The following is a 25,236-nucleotide window of genomic DNA, read 5'->3' on the forward strand; positions in this document are numbered from 1 at the left end:
TTTAAGTAGGTAGATCTCATACTAAGTATTCTTACCACAATCAAAAATTAAAACAATAGATGAAAATAATGAATTTTTTTTCAAAAAATGAAGGACAAAGATATCCAAGCATATTTTTAAGTAAAATAAAGAAAATTACATTAATTTTAAAAAGATACAGTCTGAATTATTTTCTTTTTTAAAAAGTAACAAAGCTTCTTGAATTTGTTACAGGTCCATTGGGAAACATAAGAGAGGTACAAACCTTCCATCCTTGGAGTGTCCAAGCAGATTGTGAATGGCCAGATGCCCTTTACAACGTTGTAGAATAGATTCTTGTTTGAGATGGGGGAGGAATTAATAGAAGCCTCTTCTAGTTTAAAAAAATCACAGGCATGCCTCTAGCACCTGCTTTCTCTTTGGCATCATGAATATTGCCCTGTTCATTACATCTTTTCCATCAGCTTGCAATGTATGTACATACATACATACATACATACAATCTCTCCCATCTTTAAGAAAAAATTCCTTAGGACACCTGAGTGGCACAGTCATTGAGTGTCCAATTCCTGGTTTCAGCTCAGGTCATCATCTCAGGGTCATGAGATCTTGTTCCTTGTGAGCAGAGTCTGCTTAAGTTTTTCTCTCTCTCTTCCTCTTCTCCTCCCCCCTCAAATAAATATTTATCTATTTATTTGTCAGAGAGAGAAAGTGCACAAGCAGGTGGTGTGGCAGGCAGAGGGAGAGAGAGAAGCAGACACCCCACTGAGCAGGGAGCCTGATGCCAGGACTCAATCCCAGGACCCTGAGATCATGAACTGAGCCACCTCGGTGCCCCTTCTCTCTCAAATAAATAAATAATTCTTTAAAAAGAAACTTCTTTAATCACACATATCACTCTACTATTCCATCTTTAGGGACATTATTTTCAAAGTCTTGCCGACGTGCTCTGCCTTCCTTTACTCTTACCATTGTCTCATTTTTATGTTTTTTATTTGAATTCAAACTACAGAAAAATTACAATAATAATACAAAGATATCCCATATTCCCTTCACCCCAACTCTTCAATTGTTAAGATTTTTTCCATGTTTTACTCTGTGAGTATGGGGTATGTGTGTGTGTGTGTGTGCGTGTGCGTACACATGGCTCTTGTCAAGGTTACTAATGACTTCCGTGTTGTCAAATCTAATGACCACTTTTCACCTCTCAAACAATCAGCAGCATTGAAACTAGATGACCATGTGCTCCTTGAGATACTTCCTCACTTGGCTTCCAGGACCCACTTCCTCTTGGTTCTCTGCCTACTACTTCTCAGTCTCCTTTGTTGTGTCCTCTTCATCATACAAACTGCCAAGGGCTTGAGGGCCCATGCCCGCTCCTTGGATCTCTTTTCTTCTCTATCTCTCTACAATCACTCCCCACATGTTCCCATCCATGCTCAAGACTTCACTATCAATAGATTGTTAAACCAAATTTATATCTCCTGTGTTGATGATCTCTCCTCTGAACTCTAGATTTCTATCCCCAGATAATTATTTAACAGCTCCACTAAAGATTTAGCTTCACATGTTCAAAGTTAAATTTCAGATGATGTGAATTGATTTTTCTCCATACTTAGTCATCCCCATTTTCTTATAGTCTCTCCCAGCTCAGAAAATGGCAAGCCTATCCTTTCAATGGCTCAGGTCAAAAATCTTAGTCATTCTTGACTCCTTTATCTTATACCTTAAATCCAGGCAAGAATCCAGCCACCCCTTCCCATTTCTACCATTACCATGTTCGGCTGAACCACCACCAGCCCTCACGTGCACTTTGGTGATATCTTCCTATCTCAACTCTTTGTCTTTGTACCCCCACAGTCTATTTGCCACATGCTGCTGGAACCATCCTTTTAAAACATGACTTATATCAGGTTGCTCCGCTATGCAAATATAATCTCGTTCATGACCCACTGTAGTCTGGTCATTCTGTCACTGATGCTCCTTGAGTGTGCCAGGCCTGGATTCTTATTACAAATCCCTAATTAAGAATGCCCGATTCCTCCTACCCACTGCCTAAGCTTCTATCCCACTTATTTTTTTAAGACTTATTTATTTATTTTAGAAAGAGAGCACACAAGCAGGGAGAGGGAGAGTGGGAGAGAATCATCAAGCAGATGTCCCACTGAGCATGGTGTGCAAAGGAGGGCCTGATCCCAGGAACCGAGATCATGACCCAAGCCAAGATGAAGAGTTGGTCATTTAACTGACTGAGCCACCCAGGTGCCTCCTACCCCACTTTTTAACATGGAGGATGAAATGTCATGGGCTAGAAATGCAGAGTGAAGAAGGACAAAGGACATGGCCCCAAAAAAGTGTTTTTGACAAAATAAGCAAAAACAGGTGGTAAAGAGATTCTCCCAGTGGGAGACATATTGCCCTGAGCCCTCCGTTCCTTTCATTCATACTTCAGAATCTACTATTAATACAGCTGGATAATCTGGAGAACTATTTGTTTTCCACCTTGGCTGACATTATTAAGATTTACTTCCAGGGATGCCCAGGGCCTGGCTGGCTCAGTCAGTCAAGTGACTGCCTTTGGCTCAGGTCAGGATCCCAGGGTCCTGGGATCAAGTCCCCATTGGGCTCCTTGTTCAGTGGGGAGCCCGCTTCTCCCTCTACCTTTGCCTGCCACTCTGCCTGCTTGTGCTCTCTCTCTCTGACAATTAAATAAATAAAATCTAAAAAAAAAAGATTTACTTCCAGTGTATGATATCATCAACAAAGCAAATAGAGTTAACCCTGAGGATATTTTGCTGTTTCTTGTCAAGTCTGGTTGCAATGCCATTATCTCATACAATGAGAAGTGGTAAATTATAAATATATTTATTCTATGGCTCAGAAGGAATGAGCTCATTTTGGTGTGTAAGGGAAGGCTTCTGGGAGAAGTGCTACCTAATATGAACCTTGAAATGGAAATAAGAGTGAGCCTCTTTCCCTGATGGTTAGTAATGTCCAGCATCTTTTCCTCTACCCTCTAGCTGTTCACATATGTTCTTTGGGAAAATGTCCATTCAGTACTTTTGCTTATTGTTTAATTCCATTATTTGGTTTTGTTCTTTGCTATTGAATTGTATAAATTCTTTCTATATTTATGATATTAACCAATTATCAAATGTATGGTTTACAATTTTTTTTAGTTCTGTAGGATGTCCTTGCATCTTGTTGATCATTTCTTTACCTCTGAAAATCAATACATTTTTAGATTTATTTATTATTGTTTAGTCAATGGTAATTTTTTTACTCAGTTCTTAATTTTAATTCCAATATAGTTAACATACAGTGTTCTATTGGTTTCAGGTATACAATATAATGATTCAACAATTCTATACATTACTCAGTGCTTATCAGGGAAATGCAAATAAAAACCACAATAAGGTATCACCTGACCTTGGTTAGAAAGCTATCATCAAAAAGACAAGTGATAACAAATCCTGGCAAGGAGCTAGGGCAAAGGGACACCTCATCCATTGTCGGTAGGATTGCAGATTGGTACAGTCACTATGAAAAGCAGTATGGAGTTTCCTTTAAAAATTAAAAAATACAATTACACGATCCAGAAATTCTACTTCTAGGAACATATCCATAGAAAACAAAATGTCAAAGAGATATCTGCACTCCATGTTCATGGAGGCATGATTTTTAACAGGCAAGACAGAAAACCTGAACGCCCACCAACTGATAAATGAATAAGGAAGTTGTGTTATATACATGGGAATATTAATCAGCCATAAAAAAGGAAAGCCTGCCATTTGTGACAACAGTGATGGATTTGGAGGGCACTGTGCTAAGTGAAATAATTCAGAAAGAGAAAAATACTGTATTTTTTTCATTTTATATGGAATCTTCAAAAAAATAGAAAAAAAAACTCATGGAAAAAGAAAGCAGATTTGTGGTCAACAGAGGCAAGGAGTAAAGGTAAGGAGAGTGAATAAATGTGGTCAAAAGGTGTAAAGATCCAGCTGTAAGAGAGATAAGAATCAGGGATATAATATACAACATGATCACAGTTAATACTGTTTTATGATGTATTTGAGAGGTAAATCCTTAGCATTCTCATCACAAGGGAAAATCTTTTATGTCTTTTTCGTTTACTTTATATTTTTTATCTATATGAGATACGGATTTTAAGTACAGTAATTGCGGTAATCACGTATGTAGGTAAAGTCATTATGCTGTATACTTTCAACGTTAAAAAAAAAAAAAAAAAAAAGCATGAGCTTCTTTAATTAGGTAGGGAGTGAAAGGGATCTCTCCAGGAAGAGAGAGAGCATACACAGAAGCACTGGGGCCAGGGTACACAGGAACTGAAAGACTTCCAGAACTGAGGGGTTGAGAAGACTTAAGATTGGATGCCCAGATTATACAGTCTTGCTAACTTATTATTATTATTATTATTTAGTCTTTCTAACTTTTGAAGCTATGTCTTTAGGTATACATTAAAAACTCTTTAGATTAATTTTCTTGATATATAATTATGTGAAGGTTTTTAAAATTATAGAACGGGGGTGCCTGGGTGGCTCAGTTGGTTAAATGTCTGCCTTCAGTTCAGGTCATGATCCCAGGGTCCTGGAATCGAGCCCCACATCGGGCTCTCTGCTCAGTGGAGAGTCTGATTCTCTCTTTCTCTGCCCTTCCCCCGCCTGTGCTCGCTCTCTCTCTCTCTCTCTCTCTCTCTTTTGCCCTCAAATAAATAAAATCTTTTAAAATAGTAAAATTACAGAATCTTTATAGAAATTCTTTATAGTAAAATTATATATATAGTAAAATAGTATATATATAGTAAAATTATAGAATCTTCATAGAAAAAAATTATAGATCTTTACTATGGATGAGGGTTTTGTTTATTAAGAAGTATATTCTAGAATGTTTTCCAATAGCCAATAGAAGACAGAACTCTCTTTTACTGGAATTTGGCAGGGAAGTCAGGCAACAAGTGGTATTTCTGTCACATCCACGACCTAAACCTCGTAATTTCACCACTCATGTTTTCAGCAGATGGTTATCATAGACTGAGGAGAAAGAAAAAAAGGGAAGGGAGAGAGTCAAAAGGCAAGAGGAAAATTCCACCTTTGTTTTCTCCAGAAGTGTAATGAAAACACATCTCTAGGGTTAAGATTCCTTACATTTGCACACAGTCCAGATATAAAATGCAGTTCAGTTTGGTTCAGTAGCTTAAACTCAGTTGGTAGATCTGCAACCTGATTTATATGTGTGGCATCAATTGTGCCAGAATGTTTCTTGTCACATGTTTCTACTTTCAGATACAGGCAACTAGATATAAATCCTTTCCAAGGAAGTTAAATTTATGTGAACTAGATTATAAAACCCAGATTTTCAAATATCATTTGTAATTGCCTGGATTCCTAAATAGCCTCCCTAGTTCAGTCTTGGTCCTCAGACAGTCTATTCTCAGCCTACCAGTCACAGTCATTCTTTTACAAAATAAGTCAGACCAAATCACAGTGTTGGCTGGAACCCAGAAACAACTCCCCACAAGACTCTGAATAAGAGTCAAAGTCCTTACAAAGGCCTACCTGGCTAGATATGAATTGGCCCACTCCAGCCCTCCTGTCGTTACCTTCCTGACCTCACCTCCAGCCACACAGGTCCTTTCACTCTTCTTTTGAACCTGCCTGGCACCTTCCCACAAGAACAGGGCCTTTACACAAGCTATTCTCTTTGCCTGGAATGCTCTTTCCTCAGAAATCCTCAAGAGCCCCTCCCTCACCTCCTTCAGATCTTTGTCCAAATGTTACCTTCTCATGAGTTCATCCCACTTAAAACTTTATCACATCCCCCCACCCTGCTCTCCCTTTCTTTGCCATGCCAGTTTCATCTTCAAACATACTATAGAACTTATTTATTGTATTTATTGGCAATAGAATGCAATTTCCATGAGTCAAGAATCTTTGTCTCTTTTGCTCATGATACACCCCAACCACCTAGAACAGAGTCTGGCATATTTAGATATGCTTAATAGATTTTTATTGAATGAACTGTGAAAATAGAATTTTGTATAACTAGCTAGGACTAAATATTGGAGTTAATATCCTTAAGTTTGAGCAGAAAGAACATCTGATTTTAAAACTTAGATGCAGAATAAAAAGAGATCCTATTTGAAGGACATGTTAGTGTTACTCATCTCACAATCCTGGCAAAGAGTGTATGTGCACTATTATTTAAGTATATGTGTTAGCATATATTTTCTGTGTAGCGGGAAAACACAGCAAACGTGTTGACTTCACAAAATTACCTCAGCAAGGTATTTTAAGAGGAAAGGACAGACCGAGGTCTCTGGAAGATTTATTTCTTTCTAAAATTGGCATAATAATCACAGCGGGAACTACTGACTCATCAGATTTCACTTTTCAAAACCGACAGACTCCAACTGGAGAATTTTCAGAAGGCCAATATTCTAATAACTTAAAAATCTATTTTCTCCTTTGCAATATAAGAGCTACTATTTAAAGGCATAATTGCATATGCCCAATAAATAGTTTTCCAAAAAAGCTCACTGTCCTTACACTGATGAATAGGAATTGATAATGAATGTATTAGTATTCTTGAAATGTCATCTCTATGACTATGAGCTCATAGGAAAATCTGTCCATTTTCAAGGCTAAAACTTCCTGGTAAAAATTACTTCCTGGTAAAGTTGTGAAAATATAACAACTGGATGGCCCTGGGTCCCTTGTTTATTTCTGACTTGATTATTATCTTAAGAGGATCATGGGAGGGGTGCCTGGGTGGCTCAGTGGGTTAAAGCCTCTGCCTTTGGCTCAGGTCATGATCCCACTCATCAGGCTCTCTGCTCTGCGGGGAGCCTGCTTCCTCCTCTCTCTCTCTGCCTGCCTCTCTGCCTACTTGTGATCTCTGTCAAATAAATAAATAAAATCTTTAAAAAAAAAAAAGAGGACCAAGATTGTCTGGTCTGGTGACAGGTAATGATGAATTAAATTTCCTCCTCTTTATCTCCTTAATCTATTAGTCAGGGTCTTTAAAGTAGAACCTAGATCAGATCAATCAAGACTTACTGAATATATACTCTGATTACCCACTAGGCAGAACCCACTGAGTATATAGAAGAACCACCAGATACAACACCTCAGGTTCCTTTGTATCAAACGAATACTTTTACTTTGATATCATTCCCTCTGATCCTGTTGTACTGTAGTAATAGATAATCTGGTCACAAAGATGTATTTTCAAGAAAGCCAAATACAGCATTTCAAGTAAACTTCTTCTATCTGTTAGGCCAATCAAGTACACCAGCCTGTAAGTGTAAGGTACTCTCACTGCTAAACACGAGGATTTTAAAAAGAATTTCTCATTTTACAAGTTTAGAGTTCTCTTAATAATGGAATTTAGTAATTGCTTATTGAGTTAAAGGATATATAAATGAGTCATTTTGTGGGTCAACAGTATGATTACAGGTGGAACTTTACCGTCATCCACCATATAACCTTCATATATCCATTCAACTATTTATTACCTTGTTCATTCATTAAATAAATATTTATTAAGTGCCTCCTATATGCCAGACACTCTGCTAGGTGCTGGGAAATTAGGCATGGATGAAAGAAACAAAGTCCCTGCTCTCAAAAAATAAATTTTTTTAACCAAAAGAAGACAGATAATAAACCAAAAAAAAAATCACAAATATTTTCAGATGTTGATAGTGCTATGAAAACAATATAAAGGGATAATGTTATAGAATGATTGAGAATGGGATGATGAGAGCTTCCCAGAAATGATAAAAAAAACAACAACGCTAGTCCACAAAATCAAAAATTCTAACAAATTAAGATTAAGCAAGATACATAAAGAAAAATCTACAACTAGATACATCATAGTGAAACTGGATAACACCAAATAAAAAGAGAAAGCATTAAAAGTCATAGACACAGGGACAAATTATCATCAAAGGAATAGTTAGAATGACAGGTAACTTCTCAAGAGCAACAATGGGGACCAACTGATGGGAAAATCTTCCCTGCATTGAGAGGAAGTGCTATGTACCTAGAGTTCTATACTCAGAAAAGTATCTTTTAAGAAGAGATTAAGGAGAAATAGATATAGATTTGGGGCGCCTGGGTGGCTCAGTTGGTTAAGCGTCTGTCTCTCAATATCGGCTCAGGTCCTGATCTCAGTGTTGTGGAATCGAGCCCTGTCTTGGGGGTCTGAGCTCAGCATGGAGTCTGCTTGACATTCTCTCTCCCCCTACTTCTTGCCCCTCCCTATCACACCCTCTCTCTCAAATAAATAAATAAATCTTTAAATCAATAAATTGATAGAAAGAAAGGAAGTTAGTGTCAGGCAAAAAGAATGGAGAGGTTGCTGTAGCGGCTCCTTAACCAAAGGAAATTCTGAAGAATCCACATCAGGCAGAAGGAGAGTGATTCCGGTCTGAGAAGAAATAATGATATGGTAGAGGAGATGGAATTAGTGTTTGAAATTATTGTAGGAATCAGAAAAGTTAATAAGGGTATTTTCTGAGGTAAAAGTGAGTATTTTTCAAAAGTAAATACTGAAAAAGAGCGATAAAAATGAGTAGATTCCAAAAAAGTAAAGGGAAAACACAATAGTTAAAAATGAGTAAATCTTAAAAAGGGGAAAGGATTTTTAGAAAGGAACATAGATTCCCACCCTTCTGATGTGAGAAGCAGTTTTGAAGAATCGCTGATGGAAGAATTGCTCTTCAGATGAAAGAAAGATTATTTGGGGGCTAACTTTATTGCCTATCTGTTTGAGCCACCAACTGTACTCTTGGCTTTGTTAGAGCTTTTCCGGTCTTGAACAGGTAATCGCCTCATTTCCTGTTACATCTTATATTTAAAATGAGATAGTCCTATCTACAACTAGACAAGCAAATTTGCTGATAATAAAAAGTCAATAATTGTGAAGTCCTTTAGATGTTTGTAAAACCATAAAGACAGTTTAAATTACATACCAGTTGGCCCTCACTGATTTGTCACAGAGATTTGCAGAAGGAAGGAGTACGTCCGCCCACCCAACGAGCCAGCTGGGTGGGACTCCGTCAGCCTCTGACTGTGTGTGGGGCAGGGCCGGTCATTAGAGCCTTCGCGGCCGCCACCCTGCCAGCCCAGAGCCTGCTGGAATTCCTAGTCGGAGGTCTGGCCGCTGATCTCAGAAGTTCACTAAGTCCAATCCCCCGCTTCTGACAGAACTGCTCTCAGGGGGAAAGAAATGTTTTGTAATCCCTCTCGCTTTTAAAAAATTTAGATTATCAGGACAAGTAACCTCACTACCTCTGTCTCCCATCTTGAAGGGCCAACTTTTAATTTCAAGATGCAAATAGAAATTTTGAATGACACTTCTGAAAGTCTCAAACCAGTCATTTTCCTCCTTTGGATACCTAACCTGACTTGATTATTACACATCACGCAATTACCTCAGGGAGGCGCATGAGGAGCCCGGGTGAGTGACATTGGATACGTTACTTAACATCTCTGTGCATAATACATGGAATATAATCTTTCTCCATAAAGATTTTATTTATTTATTTGTTTGTTTATTTATTAATTAATTAATTTATTTATCAGAGAGAGAGAGAGAGAAAGAGCACAAGCAGGGGGAGCAGAAGGCAGAGGGAGAGTCAGGCTTCCTGCGGAACAGGACCCTAGGATCATGACCTGAGCTGAAGGCAGACGCTTAACCGGCTGAGCCACCCAAGCCTACTGCTCTTTTTGTAGTATTAACACCGTCACACACATATGAGTTTGGAAGACTAAATGTCGATACCTCTTAACCTTTCCGCAGATAATTTGCAACTTTGGTGTGTATTGAATCTACCCCTGACTTTTATTAGGTCTCATTTTTTTACTCCTTAAGTCAATTTCATTTCAACAAATCATTTCTATTTGGCCTTTGAGTGGGGGCAGTTTTCCATGCAATAACAGGTCCACTCTAACCAAAAATCTAGTCAAATAGGTTTTGGAAACACTTTCAAAGTGATCGGGCGGGTATAGGTAGGAGCCCACCAGAAGGCTGCCAGGTTGTGTGAGACTTCCACCACAGTACACTCACATTCTTTCAAGCTTTAGCCTTCTGGTGAAGGGATCTCAGAAGGTGGCGAAAGTACTTGCTGCAGTTAATGGCTCTGGGAGTTTAGAGAACCACAGTTACTTTGATGCAGCCGAAACAAACAAAAACGTACCTAAGAAACGACATTAACCCTAAACATGGAAGGAAGAATCTTACAAAGTTCTGGGTTGTACCCTGAATTTCTAATCAGAGAGCTTTGGAGGAAGAAGCCATTTCCTTTCTGGCTGTCCCCACGCTGGGTCCTGCAAGCTTTGCTAACTCAGCCACCACCACACCCAAGCTGAGTTTCAGATGCTATTGTATCCTGGATAATCACCTAAGGCTCGGACCTCTGCCTTATGCTGCTGGTTCTTCTTTATTCCTCACATCAGCTCTTCGTGCCACCTCTGCCTCCCTCCTCTGATGGAACCATCTCTCCCAACTTTGGAACCATGGCTCTGCTACCAGCTTCCAGGTGGCCCTTGTCCTCTCGCCCTGGCTTTGTCACAGACAGGAATGAGCTCTCTCTGTTCCTTTCCTGGTCCCGAAAACCCCCAGCCTCCTCCAGCTCTGTGGCTGGTACTCAGTCTGTCTGCTTAAGACAAATTTCTAAATCATTCTTTGGTGCTCCTGAGGCTACATGAAATAAGCAAGACAATATCAAGGCTCTAAGGTTTTCTTTTGAAGTTAGGATGAAAGGAATGATGAAGCTGAACCCAGTCTTTGGAAGCCCGGGTAACAGTACCCCCACAGTTTCAGGACAGTGACAAAGCATTCTGGAAGTTGCCATGGAGACCACTCTTGTCTTCTGTTCACTTCTGGAAGCAGCAATATGCTTCAGAACAACAAATACTTTTAAAGTTGCCATCCTCCCTAGAAACATTAAATTATGTGTGGTATTAATGCCAGCTCTTCACCAGACCTCTGGTTCTTCTTCCTGGGCTCACAGCTGAACGGCCTTTCCATGACGCTGGTTCCAGCCAATAAGATGGAACAGAGGTGACAGGTTGTCAACACCTGATCAAGACTTTGGAGAAGCAGGTGTGCCTCTTTCACACTCTCCTTGTCTGCCTGCTGGGTCTAAGTGGTAAAGGGGCCCAGCACAAGGAGGAAGCATAAATGGAGGGTGAAATTCTCTGAAATTCTACATGAAGGAAAATTGCCCACCAAAAGAAACACCTACATTGTCCCGTTAAGTGAGCAAAAACCTCTACTGTTTTTGAGCCATTATTCATTTGGGGGTTTATTTAGTACTAAAGCCAGGCCTACACTAAGTCATGCAACCAGTATTTCATGTTTTTAGAGCATAAATCATTTGTATGCCAGGATGCTGGGCCTTCATCCTGGAAAATACAAGAGGGACTAGTGGAAATGGAGGGAAGCAGGAAGGGACAATAATGTGAATAATACAAACATTTACTGCATATGGAACCATGTGCCGAGACCCGTGTTAAGGTGTTACACATACAGTCTCACTTAATTTCATTTCTTTCTCGTGACAACTTTAGATAATAGTACTATTATTATCCCCATTACTCAGATATGAAAACTGAGGCCAGGTAATAGTACTCAGGAAGCCATGATTCAAATCTGTTGACTCCATAGCTCCAGCTCTGGTTGTGTACTCCGTACCGTGTATTGGGAACTTTGTACAATTCTAGCTTCACAGTGCCTTGTCAAATAGTCTGTCTTATCTCCATTTTAAAGATGCAGAAGCCGAAGCTCAAGGCTTCAGCCAAGCTTAACACAACTAGCAAGGTTCAGGCCAAGGTCTGTGAGGCTCTAAAGCTCATTTTCTTTCCATCATGCCTTGAGATCACCATATAGAGGGGAGAGGTCATCTGGATTGAGTTTCCCTCCGTTTCTGGGTTCCAGTCATTTTAGAGGTTAATCCTTTACTCTAACACCATGTGACCACTCTAATCATCACTATTTATCCACTTTGGAGATACTGGCATTTCTGCCAGATAACATTCACCAGATTTCCCCAGCATGTTACTGAGGTTATTTCTCACACTGGCACGGCCTAAATAACCATTAGCCCACCCATTAGCCCATCCGCTCGCCCAGCCTGACGACAGGGATAGTTCCTTTAGCCAGGGCTGGATCGGTCATGTTCAGGCCTAAATGCAGAATGGAAGCCAGAGGCATGGAAGCATGTTTTTTTTTTTTAATAAATAGATGGTTTATGGGTAGGGAGTTATAGTAGAGCCCAATCCACAAATCTACCTCAGAAACTCCTAAAGTCAAGGAGTGCCACCAGGAATCTTATTTGTATAACCACCCTTTGATCCTCTGAGAAGAAGTACCACAGCAATGTCAGGGCTGAGCAGGACCCCAGAACTGACTTCAACAAAGCTGGAGAGAGGGAAACTGGCCCACCCTCTCATTATATCCTACCTGGCCCCTAGAAGGGCTCATTGACAGAACAAGGAATCCCTTGAGACCCCACCCCATTTCTTCTCCCTCCTGACTTCACATGGAGGATTCCTGGCAGATCTATAGTCCATATTTAGTGGAATGGTCAGTGTTCACAATGGGACAAGATAGTGGCATCAAATCACCTCCCGGCCTATGCCATGAACCTGAAAGACCAAGGCCAAGGAGCCATAATCTCATAGTCATCCATTCGATCAACAGACATCAGTAGTTAAAAGAAAGCACTGAAGTCCCTGAAGGAGCCAGAGCTTCCCTGTAGTGCAGAGCCCGCCGAGTCAGAGTGGGGACTGTGGAGAAACGGCAGGAGACTGCCCTGGTGCCTAAGGAGAGTGGGCCCATCATGCCCTCATGTTCCCCATGTATGGTCCCAGAGCTTCAGGAGAGGTGGGAAGAGAGGGTTACCAGAATGTCACCCTCTTCTGCTTGGAGAATCAGGAGAATACATGGGGTCATGGGAAGAGCAGCACCCACATTCCTTGCAGTCATGTACATCCATTCCACAGATGGTAGACAGAGTGAGTCTTTTCTAATACCTGTCTGGTCATGTCATCCTTCCTTGACTTTCAGTTGCTCTTAGGATTCAGACTACACTCGTGACTTTGGCTTACTATAAACCCAGTTTATTCTATGTGCCTCCCCTCCATACTCTCTGAGCTCAGAGTATGATTATCCTATAGTCCATAAATGCCATGACTAAATTCACGTCTCTTCATTCACCATTTTATATTGCATTTAGGCTATTTGCCTGACAAAGATGGTGCTCAACCAGTATTGGTTGTTGGTTGGTTGGTTCGTTGGTTGGTTGATGAGTGATGGCCTGAAGACACAATATTTGAGCAGCAAAGTTAGGCAAGTGCTGGAACAAATCACTTCTGTGATTGTAGCCCAAGCCCTTATTTTCCTCAGGGTTGGGACAGCATGAGAGACAGGGCATGGATCAGACCCCAGTGTTAAAGGTCAACAGCAACAAGGCCTTCCATCAGAGACTTAGCAACCGACATACCAACGGAAGTGTTTTACTAATTCAGATGGGTTTAGAAAGAGGTAGGAAATAGGTCAACAAATGAACATAAGAAATGATATTTCCCTCATCACTTAGACTTAAAATGACTCAGAGGAACACCAACAACTAGATCTTTCAGTGCCCTCCCTTTTACAGCAGTGGTATGACCCAGGGTCAAGAAAATGAGGTGGCAGTCTTGAGTAAAATAGGTTTGCCCTCTGTTGACAGGATGCCAAGTGATCCAATAAGCCTAGAGAGGTTTTATGAGACAGGCTTGGTCAGGGCTCCCTGCCAAGTAGGATCCGGTCACAGCCCTCAGTGGAAGAAAAGATGATCTCATTTCTGCTCGCCCTGGATATGTGACAGTTTTAATTTTGGCCCTCTCCCTGTTGTGGTAGGCTTCACCCTAGAATCTCCCTCAAGACAGGCATTGAACATAGCATACCCTGGGGGCGGGGAGGATCATAAAAAAAGGACAAGTGGTGAGGAAGGGAGGGAACCAGAGTCAGAGTTAGTGAGGATTAAGTGCCACCCACGGTGCTGCTTGTGGAATAAGGAAGATTTTCCCCTGATAATAAAAAGGACAACGCTGGCACTGGATTGAACAATTATGATAAGGAACTACCAGCATGTGTGAGTTGAGCTAATGGTGAAAAGACCGGCTAACTGTCAAGCGTTCCCTTGATCTTCAGCCCCACAGATGGGCAGCTGTTGTTCAGAAGACCAACCTCAGAAGCCCTAGACGCTGTGTGGTAGAGGGAAAGATCTAACACAGATTCCATGACTTTGGCTCTCGATAAGCTCACTCTCTATGCAGGAACAGGTGATTTATTTTCAACACAGCATTTTTCACAATTATTATCTCAAGCTCCTACTGCCTCCTACTTCCTAGGACATTCTATTTGAAAAAGAATTGACTGTGAATGTTTCCACTTTTTAAGAGTCAATATCAATTATCTAGCAAACGAATTACTCATTTTCGAAGCTTACGCGTGGTAAAAAACAATAGAAGTTTCTTTGGGAGAAAATGGAAGGAGAATGAGCCAGTGAGAAATAAAAATTAAAAATCAATAAATCAACACAGGATATGTAGAAGAGGATATTGTTTGAGGTTGCATAGCAGCCTTCAGATGCCATATTTTGTCTATAAAGGTCTGGGCCACCCCGGCGGTCCCTCACTGCTGGATGGGCTTATGGCTGTTGAGACAGGAAGAGTGAGGAACCCAGGGAGCTGTGAATTCCAATGACATAGACTCGGCGCCCAGAGCCGGAGTTCTCACCCTGGATGTGCAGGAGAATCACCTGGGGGCTTTCACCCGTATGGAACACCCACAGTGTCCAAGCACTAGCGCTGGAGATTCAGATCTCATTTTTCTGGGCTAGGTCGTCTGTATTATTCATAGTGCTCCCTAGGCGGTTCCACTGTGAGCTAAGACGAGGAAGCCCTGGGCTAAGGATGGAAGATACTGGCGAGGAAGGCGAGAGACGACGGAGACAGAGACAGGGAGCGAACACACAGCTGGGCATGTGTTCTCCACTCGGCTCAGAGACCAGCAGGGACGAAAAACCCACTGTAACCCCTAAATGTCTCACCAAGCAATTTAGGTAATGTCTCATGTTCGTGGAACGAATGCACTTAGAACATTTTTACACTTCTGGATTGTGTCTCTAAGTATTGGAGGCCATTTTAACTGCTAAGATCATATTAAATTCATTTCATAGTAGCCACGTTTGATATTACCCACAACCTCTTCTCTCATCATTTTCGTGAACTGAGATGTGACTCAAGCGATCGCATCCACTTACTTTAATTCCTTGTAATCCATAGCCGGGGGCACCAGGAGGGCCAGGCAAGCCTTTCTGCCCGATGTCTCCCTGTTGGAAGATGAAGAGAAATTGAAGACAAGTATGAGAAGATTCAGGAAGAAACAATGTATTACTGCTCTTGGCTTCCTTCTTACTTTGGTCAGATCAGGACCTACATCCATGTGCCCCATGAAGCTATATCATATCTTATATAAAACAGTGTTTTCCCCCCAATTTTAAGCCACAGAACCCTTGCAAAAATCTTATGCATAATCCAAATTCAAGTAAAAAGGCAAAGCAGAGCTGCTTGGCCTAAGCAGAAGCATTGGTCCAGTATTCTTGTCTCCTTGGGCTCCTCTCGCTGCCCTACCACCAACCCCAAGAACACTGGGGCTGTGAAGACTGCTCACACATAATTCCGCGTAGCCTCTCCTGTGTTTCTCCATTTCCATATGGAGTGCTATTCCCTGAGGTTGCAGTTAAAGATTCAGTGGATAGGAAAATAGGTCAATGAAGCAAAAGTACCTCATTTCCCAGTACGTGTTTTCTACAACATAAGTGAACTCCATGCTTCTTGAGGAAAGACTTCTGTGGTCAAATGAGATTGGAAAGTGTTCTGTACCATGTGTGTGCCTCTCCTTGGAGACCCCAAGTGCATAGAGGCCTACCTTGTTTCCTGGTGCTTCCCTATTTGGCTCCCCACATACTGCTTTTTTACAGACTGAAGGTTTGTAGCCACGCTGTGTCCGGCAAGTCTAGCCATGCTATTTTTCCAACAGCATTTGCTCACTTTCTGTCCCCGTGTCACATTTTGATAATTCTCACAATATTTCAGACTTTTTCGTTGTTATTATATTGCTTATGGTGATCTCTGATCAGTGATCTTTGATGGTACTATTATTATAATGGCACCACGAACTGTACCCATTTAAGATATCTAAGTTGATGACAAACATAGTACAGTTCTGATCGTTCCACCAGCTGTTCCCCTGTGTTCCATAGCGTTCCCCTCTGTCTCTCCCTCCCCTCAGGCCTCCCTACACCCTTACGGCCAACAATACTGAAATAAGACCAATTAATAACCCTACAGTGTCCTCTAAGTGTTCAAGCGAAAGGAAGAGTCACATATCTCTCACGTTAAATGAAAAGCTAGAGGGGTGCCTGGGTGGCTCAGTGGGTTAAAGCCTCTGCCTTTGGCTCGGGCCATGATCTCAGGGTCCTGGGATGGAGCCCCACATCGGGTTCTCTGCTCAGCAGGAAGCTTGCTTCCTCCTTTCTCTTTCTGCCTCCTTGTGATCTCTGTCTGCCAAATAAATAAATAAAAATCTTTTTTTAAAAAAATTTTAATTAATTAATTAAAAGTGATTAAGCTTCGTGAGGAAGGCATGTCGAAAGCCAAGATAGGGCCAAAGGTAGGCCTCTTGCTCTGAACATTTAGCAAAATTGTGAATGCAAAGGAAAAGTTCTTGAAGGAAATGAAAAGTGCTCCTCCAGTGAACTCATGAGGTTTGAGAAAGCAGAACAGCCTCCCTGCTGACATGGAGAACGTTCTAGTGGTCTGGGCAGATCAAACCAGCCGTAACTTTCCCTTAAGCCAAAGCCTAATCCAGAGCAAGACCCCCACTCTCTTAATTTTCTGGAGGCTGGGAGAGGCGAGGAAGCTGCAGAAGAAGGTTGGAAGCTAGCAGAGCTTGGTTCACGAGGAAGGAAGTCCTCTCCCTAACGTGAAAGTACGAGGTGAACGGCCGGTGCTGCCGAAGCTGCAGCAAGGTGAACGGGTCAAGCTCAGAGAGTAAGTGACGGCGACTGCGCTAAACAGCAGACTTTCAGCGTAGATGAAATGGCCTTGGATTGGAAGAAGATGCCATCTAGGACTTTGATAGCTAGGAAGAGGTCAGTGGCTGGCTTCAAAACTTCGAAGTACAGGCTGACCATCTTGTTAGGGGCTGATACAGCTGGGGACGTAAGTCGAAGCCTGTGCTCATTTGCCATTTCATAAATCCCAGGGCCCTTAAAAAGTATGCTAAGTCTACTCTATGTTTTATAAATGAACAACAAAGCCTGATGGTAGCACCTCTGTTTACAGTATCGTTTACTGAATATTTTAAGCCCTTGTGGAGGCCTGCTGCTCGGAAGATTGCTTTCAGAATATCGACAACGCACCTAGTCACTCAAGAGTTCTTGGTGGAGGAGGACGATGAGATTAATGTTTCCATGGCTGCTAAGCCAGCATCCATTCTGCAGCCCATGGATCAAGGAGTAAATCTGACTTTAAAGTTCTTACTTAAGAAATACGTTTTGTAAGAAATGTGAAGATTCACTGAAAGGATAACAAAGGATTTAGAATTACATAAACTTAGTTGATAAAGCAGTGGCAGGGTTTGGGAGGAACGACTCCAACTTTGAAAGAAGTTTTATTCTGGGTAAAATGCTGTCAAATGCATGCCACAAAGAAGTCATTTGTGAAAGGAAAAGTCAACCAAGGTGGCAAACTTCATCGTGGTCTTATTTTCAGAAATTGTCACAGCCGCCCCGACCTCCAACAACCACACTCTTCATCAGTCAGCAGCCATCAACATGGAGGCAAGACCCTCCATCGGCAAAAAGATGACAACTTGCTGAAAGCTCAGATGATGGTTAGCATTTTTAGCAATAAAGCATTTTTAATGAAGATATAATCATTGGGGGTTTTTTTAGACATAACGCTATTACACCCTTAATAGACTAGAATATAAGGGCAACATAACTTTTATATGTACTGCAAAATCAAAACATTCATTGGACTCTCTTTATTGTGGTAGTCTTGACCTGAACCTACAATGTCTCCAAGTATGCCCATAGAAATACATTAAAGCCTCTAGGAAGTCCCACAATAGAGAGATTAGCTTAACTTTTTTTATTCCAGAAGTTTGCTAGTTAAATTTTGATGGAACAAGCTTTGAGAACTGCTGGGTTCATAGAAGTTACTGTATAAGTCGGCCTTTTTTTTCTTTCCACTACAGAAAAAGCTTTATTTTTTTCTAATTGTGAGAGGAACACCTGCTCATTGAAAAAAAAAATTAAAAACAGAAATAAAGAGGACAACAACAAAGAAAAAATAGACCCTTCTTTCTACCACCCAGTGATAACAACTATGAACATCTTGGGAGCATCTTTATCCATGTAAAGTGATCCAGAAAGTTAGGAATAAAAAGAAACCAACTGCCAAAATGAAGTCGATGGACAAAAAAAGATAAACTAAGAATCTTGGTAGTTCTAGGATCCTCAGTAAAATCTTTGATTCATAAGGCCTTCTTTGCCCTGCCCTCTCTGATGTGGGGCTCTAATTCACTTCTGTGCATTCTGGTCACAAACATAGATATTTGAAATTTGAATTTGTAATGAGTGGCTCATTGACACCTGTTTTCCCTATGAACATGCCTGATACCTCTTCATTTTAGTTTCTGAACAAATCAAAGAACTATTTGTTGAGCACGTGAATCAAGAGTTAACACAGCTCTTGGACCTCTGCGCTATTCCCACGTTGAGCTGGGGGCTGTCCTGTGCGCTCTAGGATGTTTAGCAGCATCTCTGACCCCTCCCCACTAGATGCCAGCAGCACTCCTCCCCCTGCTGTGACACCCAGAAATGATTCCAGACATCGCCAAATGTTCCCCTAGGGCAAACCAGGGAGGGCAAGGTCTCCCTCATTGAAAAACACTGGATTATGAGAAGGAAAGGATGAATAACCACCAGATTGGAGACGACAAAGCAAAGGACAGCAAAGGGAGCCTGAGGAAGTTTCTCGCACCTTCCACGGGGACAGTAAATCTAGACCCTGGCCCTGCGGCCCTGACAGAGTGGACTATGCATATTTGACACAACAGACAGATTAGCAGGCATTCTGTTGAAGGGCCAGCTGAGGCCCCTCTGACTAGAGGGAAAATGTGCTCCTTAATGATGGCACGGCCTCTAAGAAAACTGGAAATATTTTGAGCGTTTTGCAACCACTTTCTTAAGAGACACTTTCTAATTTCTTTTGGGGAAGTAAATGGCTTTGTACACTTAAACAATCTATTTTCTTGAAAGCTACATAATATGAGAAAAATAAGACTTCTCATCAGCACTCCAGAAAAAATAAGTCAACACTAAAATAAACATGTGCTATGAAGTTAATGTTCACTCGTTTGGCACGGATGGTACCTGAACTTCACACAGAGCACAGACTTAAAGACTCACCTTTGGCCCTTGGGTTCCTATGCCCCGAGGCCCAGAGGGGCCTGGGGGGCCTCTGACACCAGGCTCTCCCTGAAAAGACACAATGAATGACAAGTTACTGATCTGAAACAAACAACAACAACAAAAAAACCTTTATGTTGTATAGTTTATATAAAATTTTATATTTCATGTGAAAAATATTTTGTACAAACTTTCATATATAAAAATATATTTTAAAACCCAAATCCTTGAATTTGACTAAGATATTGTGCCTTTTCTCGCAGATCACTTTCCTCTACTTGACAAAGGGAGTGTTGTTACCTTTTGTTTTCATTTCTTATTGCCATTTAAGTAACCTTCCAGCCAACTGATACGGGTCCATTTCAAAGCAATCAAGTTGGTTAACTTTTAACAACCTCAAAGGTACTTTTTCATAACTCCCTTCACTGGAATTTGGAGAAGTGCCGCCATTGTGAGTGGAGGGAGAAAGAAGAGAGGAGAATAAAAAGAAACCATTGAAAGCTGTAACCCCATCCTGAACTAGTTGCTTTTAGTGTTTTATGCAACAAAAATTATGCTATTAGGGGTCAAGGATGAGCTTTGAGATATTTCTGCCCTGGAAGCAGTTGTGGTTACAGGATAAGTTCTACACAAGCTTTGCAGATTCCCTAAAGCCTTTTAGAACAGGCAACTAGCCCAGAAGAGTGGTGGGCCCTGATTAGGGTAGCTCAGGCCCTGTGGTTGGATCTGTGTGAGATGTGAACGACGGGAAGAAGTACAGAAATTAAAATCTCTTCATTAGCCACCTTCTGTGTACCCAGGACTCTGCCCCACATGTTCGTACAGGTTACTGGATGTAATTCAGTACTCCCGACGACCCTGTGTTATAGCGATGACTAACTCATCTAACGTTTCTGAACCTCAGTACATTCATCAGATATATACAAAATCACACTTAGGTTTCCTGGGGATGACAGGGAAGTAAGACAAAGAATATGAGTGTCTCGATCACAATGTCTAGAGACTGTGATAGAGACACACAATCTATTGTATCATGACCACATAACACACAATACACAAATCTCCTGAAGTATGTGTAAACACAGTTCAATAGATTTTACCCAGAACCATTCAGTGTTTTACCGGAAATAACTGTCTTCTTTGCCTGGGTCCTGTGAAGCCCACCCCAGATAAAATGGCTCCCTCTTTTGTGCCACTGTGCCTATCTAGCTGAGGAGGCACTTGGGAAATATTAATGCCTCACCCCAGCTGTGTGTTGTTGTTGTTGTTGTTTTAAGGATTTATTTATTTGTTTTAGAGAAAGAAAGAGAGCAGGAGCGGGAGGGGCAGAGGGAAGAGAGAATCTCAAGCACACTCCAGGCTGAGAACAGAGCCCAATGTGGGGCTCGATCCCAGAACCCTAAGATCATGACCTAAGCTGAAACCAAGAGTCAGACGCTCAATGGACTGAGCCACTCAGGCCCCCCACCCCAGCTGTTTTATTAAAGAGAAAACTAAAGTTAGTCTAAAGTTGCACAGCTATTGACAAGCAGAACTAGGAGGACGTGGAGAAGGAGGAGCGCTTGCAAGTTGCTGGTACAGCCACTTTGGAAAACAGTTTGGCAATTTCTTAAAAAGTTCAACATCGGGCGCCTGGGTGGCTCAGTGGGTTAAAGCCTCTGCCTTCGGCTCAGGTCATGATCCCAGGGTCCTGGGATGGAGCCCCACATCGGGCTCTCTGCTCAGCAGGGAGCCTGCTTCCTCCTCTCTCTCTCTGCCTGCTGCTCTGCCTACTTGTGATCTCTCTCTCTGTCAAATAAATAAATAAATAAAATCTTTTAAAAAAAAAAGTTCAACATCGATTTACCATATACTCGTAATTTCACTCCTGTACCCAAGGGTAATGAAAACATAAGTCCACACAAAGACTTACATATGAATGCTCTTAGCAGAATTATTCATAATGGCTAAAAACTAGAAACAACCTAAATGCCTATCAACTATAAAAGGTGATATATTCAGCAATTAAAAGGAATGGACCACAGCTATAAGCTACAACATGCATGAACCTCAAAAACATTATTCTCAGTGGAAGAAGCCTGATCTATGAGACCACATATTTTATTCCATTTGTATGAAATGTCCAGAAAAGGAAAATCTATAGAAACAGAAAGTAAATCCATGATTGCCTGGGATGAGGAGCAGGAACTAGGGCAAGATTAACTGTAAATGGGCACAAAGGATTTTATTGGGGGGGAGAAAATGTTCTAAAACTGATTTATAGTAAGGCCTACAACTTGCTAAATTTCCTTTAAAAATCATTGAAACATACACTTGGAGTGTGTGAGTTCTAGAATATATAAAATATGTCTCAACAAAATTATAAAGAAGAAGAAAGAAGCCAAAGCCAGCCAGGCTTTGAAGGTAAATCTCCCAAGCTCTTTGCCTGAGGTCCCATTTCATCCATATTCTGTTAGGAGCTAAATAGCTTCTAGATTGCAACAGTGCAAAATCATAGATTATAAGAAATGATTAAATTGTTTATCTAGCAAAACAGCCCATCCTCATTTAACTTTGCTTTCTACTTATAAATCCTAAAGAGAAAACAAGGCCTTAAAAGAAAAGGAAAAGATGTAAACTTCATTGCCAACTTAATGCTTCTAATCTCTAATTTCATAACTACCTATTTCCCTTGTGCCCGCAAGTCACTTTTATGATTCTGGTCACCTGTCTCCATCTCTCCCTCATAGTCCATAGCTGCTTTTGTGACCGCAGGTACTAATTATCTCCCTAACACCTCTCTCCTTCTGATTCCCAACTTTGAGTGACCCAAAGTTTCTCCCAGCTGAAATGATCACTTATCATCAAGAACTCCAAGTAGAGAACATGATGTGTCCTGTACATACATTTCTGTGGTCTCTCCTTTCTTGAGTCTCTTTACTCAAGATACATACCTTCAGAGGGAGCATAAGTTCACTGGGGGAGAGTCTCCAGTTATCCCTGACTGATTCACACACTTGCTGCATTTTGACGCCCGCCAGCCAAACAGAACCCAGGTAAACATAGTTCAATAGAGTCTACCGAGAACCATTTGATGTTTTGTCAAAAGTAATTCTTCTTTGCCTGGCTACCGTGAACACCACCCCAGATACAATGGCTCCCTCTTGTGTTGCTATTCACCTTGGCCCTTGCCTGATGAGGTTGGAAACACAGAGCCCCAAGGGGGTATGGTGGATATGGCACAATGGGGAGTCCACAACCCCACCTGGAAAGCCTTCTGCTAAGAAAATTAGGACCTGTATCTGAGCAAGTCTCTAAATCTGACAACCACAGGACATAGAAACATGTCGACACCATAGGAATAGCATCGACAAGACCCTCAAGGACAAGGAGCTCATCCACACAGAAAGCACAAGGGAAAAACAGGATGACTAACCATTGCTTAAAAAAGATTTAAGAAGCATCTCAATCGAATGCAATGTGTGGACATCATTTGGATCCCAATTCAGACAAGCCAACTGTAACAAATTTGTAAGACAAGCTGATAAATCTGAACACTGGATATTTGATGATACTGAGGAATTACTAATGTTTTTTAAGTTTGCTAATGGTACTGCAGCAATTTTTTTTAAAAAAGAGCTTTTATATTTGAGAGATAAATGCTAAACCTTTATATGGGAGATGTCTGGGATTTGCTTTGGAGGAATGCAGTGGACGAAGGGGAAGAGGATGGTAGAACAGGATTGACCACACACTGATATTAGCTCAAGTGTGACAGGTAAATGGGAGTTCATTTTACTAGCCTTTCTACTTCTACATGCACATAATAATCTTCATAATAAAATGTTTATAACCGTATTATTTTCGATCCATGAATGACATCCAATAAAAACCTCACCAATAAAGGTGAGGAAAGGTTGCCATGATGTTCACCGTTAATAAGGAGAAGAATACAAGATTTTAGAGATAGAAATATGGGCAAAGGATGAAAGCACATGGGCGGATTCAGTATCATTAGAACATACATATCTTTCGTGCATTCTTGGTTATGTCCCAAATGTTACACACCTTTTAAAATTTTAGAATATGGAGACAGGGTAGGAGATTTTTTTATTGAGTAATATTTCTCTTAAGAAAGAATTCAGCAGGGGCGCCTGGGTGGCTCAGTGGGTTAAAGCCTCTGCCTTCAGCTCGGGTCATGATCCCAGGGTCCTGGGATCGAGCCCCGCATCGGGCTCTCTGCTCAGCGGGGAGCCTGCTTCCCTTCCTCTCTCTCTGCCTGCCTCTCTGCCTACTTGTGATCTCTGTCTGTCAAATAAATAAGTAAAATCTTAAAAAAAAAAAAAAGAAAGAAAGAATTCAACACTCTACAATTCATGGTATTTTTCTTGTGAAGATTTTAGTTAAAACTTCATTCTCTATTAGTATCAGTCATACTAACACACACACACACACACACACACACACACACACACACACTGAGCCCAGGTGGGAAAAACAGTTGAAATAAGTTGTGAGTGAGTGTACTTTAAGCCAGCCTTGTCTGCGTTTATTAGTGCTATTCATTCTCTCTCTTACTCAGTTTCCCTGACTCTCATCATGTAGGGGTGCCTGAAGGCTGAGTGCAGACATTGTGGACTCCTTACTGCCCTTTCTGTCCTTGAACCTTGGCCAATGAACTTTGATAGCATGTTTCTCACATCATCTATGATGCTACAGTGTCTCCCTCAAATAAGCTGTCCATCTTTATCCATGTAATTGTTGACATATAGCTGTTTTTATCTATCCAAATTATCTTTTATGATCTTTTGACCTAGGTAAATAGAATCTGATATATGCATTGATTTATCTGACAGACTTTAAATCAAGTCTTAGCTTAACATACTCTGCAGACATTACAGTTGGTCTGTAACATGGTTTAGGGTTGTCCCTCGGTGTTTCTGTACCATATTTTTTTTTTAATAAAGATTTTATTTATTTGACAGACAGAGATCACAAGTAGGCAGAGAGGCAGGCAGAGAGAGAGAGGGAAGCAGGCTCCCTGCTGAGCAGAGAGCCCCATGCAGGGCTCAATCCCAGGACCCTGGGATCATGACCTGAGCTGAAGGCAGAGACTTAACCCACTGAGCCACGCGCAGGAGCCCCAGGTACCATACTTTTTAATAGATGGGAATATCAAGTACTTAATGAGCTATGGGAACCACAGAAACAGTGTCTCCCTACTATGATGCGGTCTTGAAGATGTATTCTGTCTTTGGTTCATTTGGCCATGTGCCCGTAGAAGGCCACAGCACCAAGTGAGGGCCTACAAGAGGACCATGGTCCAGACTCACTTTACCATTTGATAGCACCCGGTCTGCCACAATGCAGCACCAGTGGTACCTACAAAATACATTCACCATGACACTTTCAGACGTGTGATTCTATTGTCAGTGGATGGCATGACAATCGCAAATAAAAGGAATTAGGACAGGCACTTGCACAGCTGGACTTAGCTTCCCATGCAGGAGCTGAGAGTTACTGGTGCCTGCAGAGGGAGCCCTTGCATCAGGAGATAATAAACAGCCCTGAAAGCAAATTCTGGAGTTACCCTTTTTGACTATATCCACCAATTTTGTAAGACCACATAGCCTAAGTCCTACCCCTACCATCCACAAAACAAACAAGCAAACAAACAAAACTATTTAGATTGCCCAGAGCTTCCTCTCGGCCCACAAAAGGAATTC

General features: G+C 41.3%; 1 protein-coding gene across 1 annotated transcript in view; it reads right to left on the reverse strand.

Annotated features, from left to right (window-relative positions):
- Window positions 1-25,236, reverse strand: part of COL28A1 (collagen type XXVIII alpha 1 chain) — a 154,153-nt gene that overhangs the window by 38,224 nt on the left and 90,693 nt on the right. The window contains exons 25-26 of the mRNA XM_080818277.1: window positions 19,532-19,600; window positions 15,314-15,382 (exon numbers count right to left, since the gene is read on the reverse strand). Of these exons, the coding sequence (XP_080674403.1) occupies window positions 15,314-15,382; window positions 19,532-19,600 (138 nt within the window). The remainder of the gene's footprint in view (window positions 1-15,313; window positions 15,383-19,531; window positions 19,601-25,236) is intronic.

Source organism: Martes martes (assembly GCF_963455335.1).
Source record: "Martes martes genome assembly, chromosome: 11".
Classification (NCBI taxonomy): Eukaryota; Metazoa; Chordata; class Mammalia; order Carnivora; family Mustelidae; genus Martes; species Martes martes.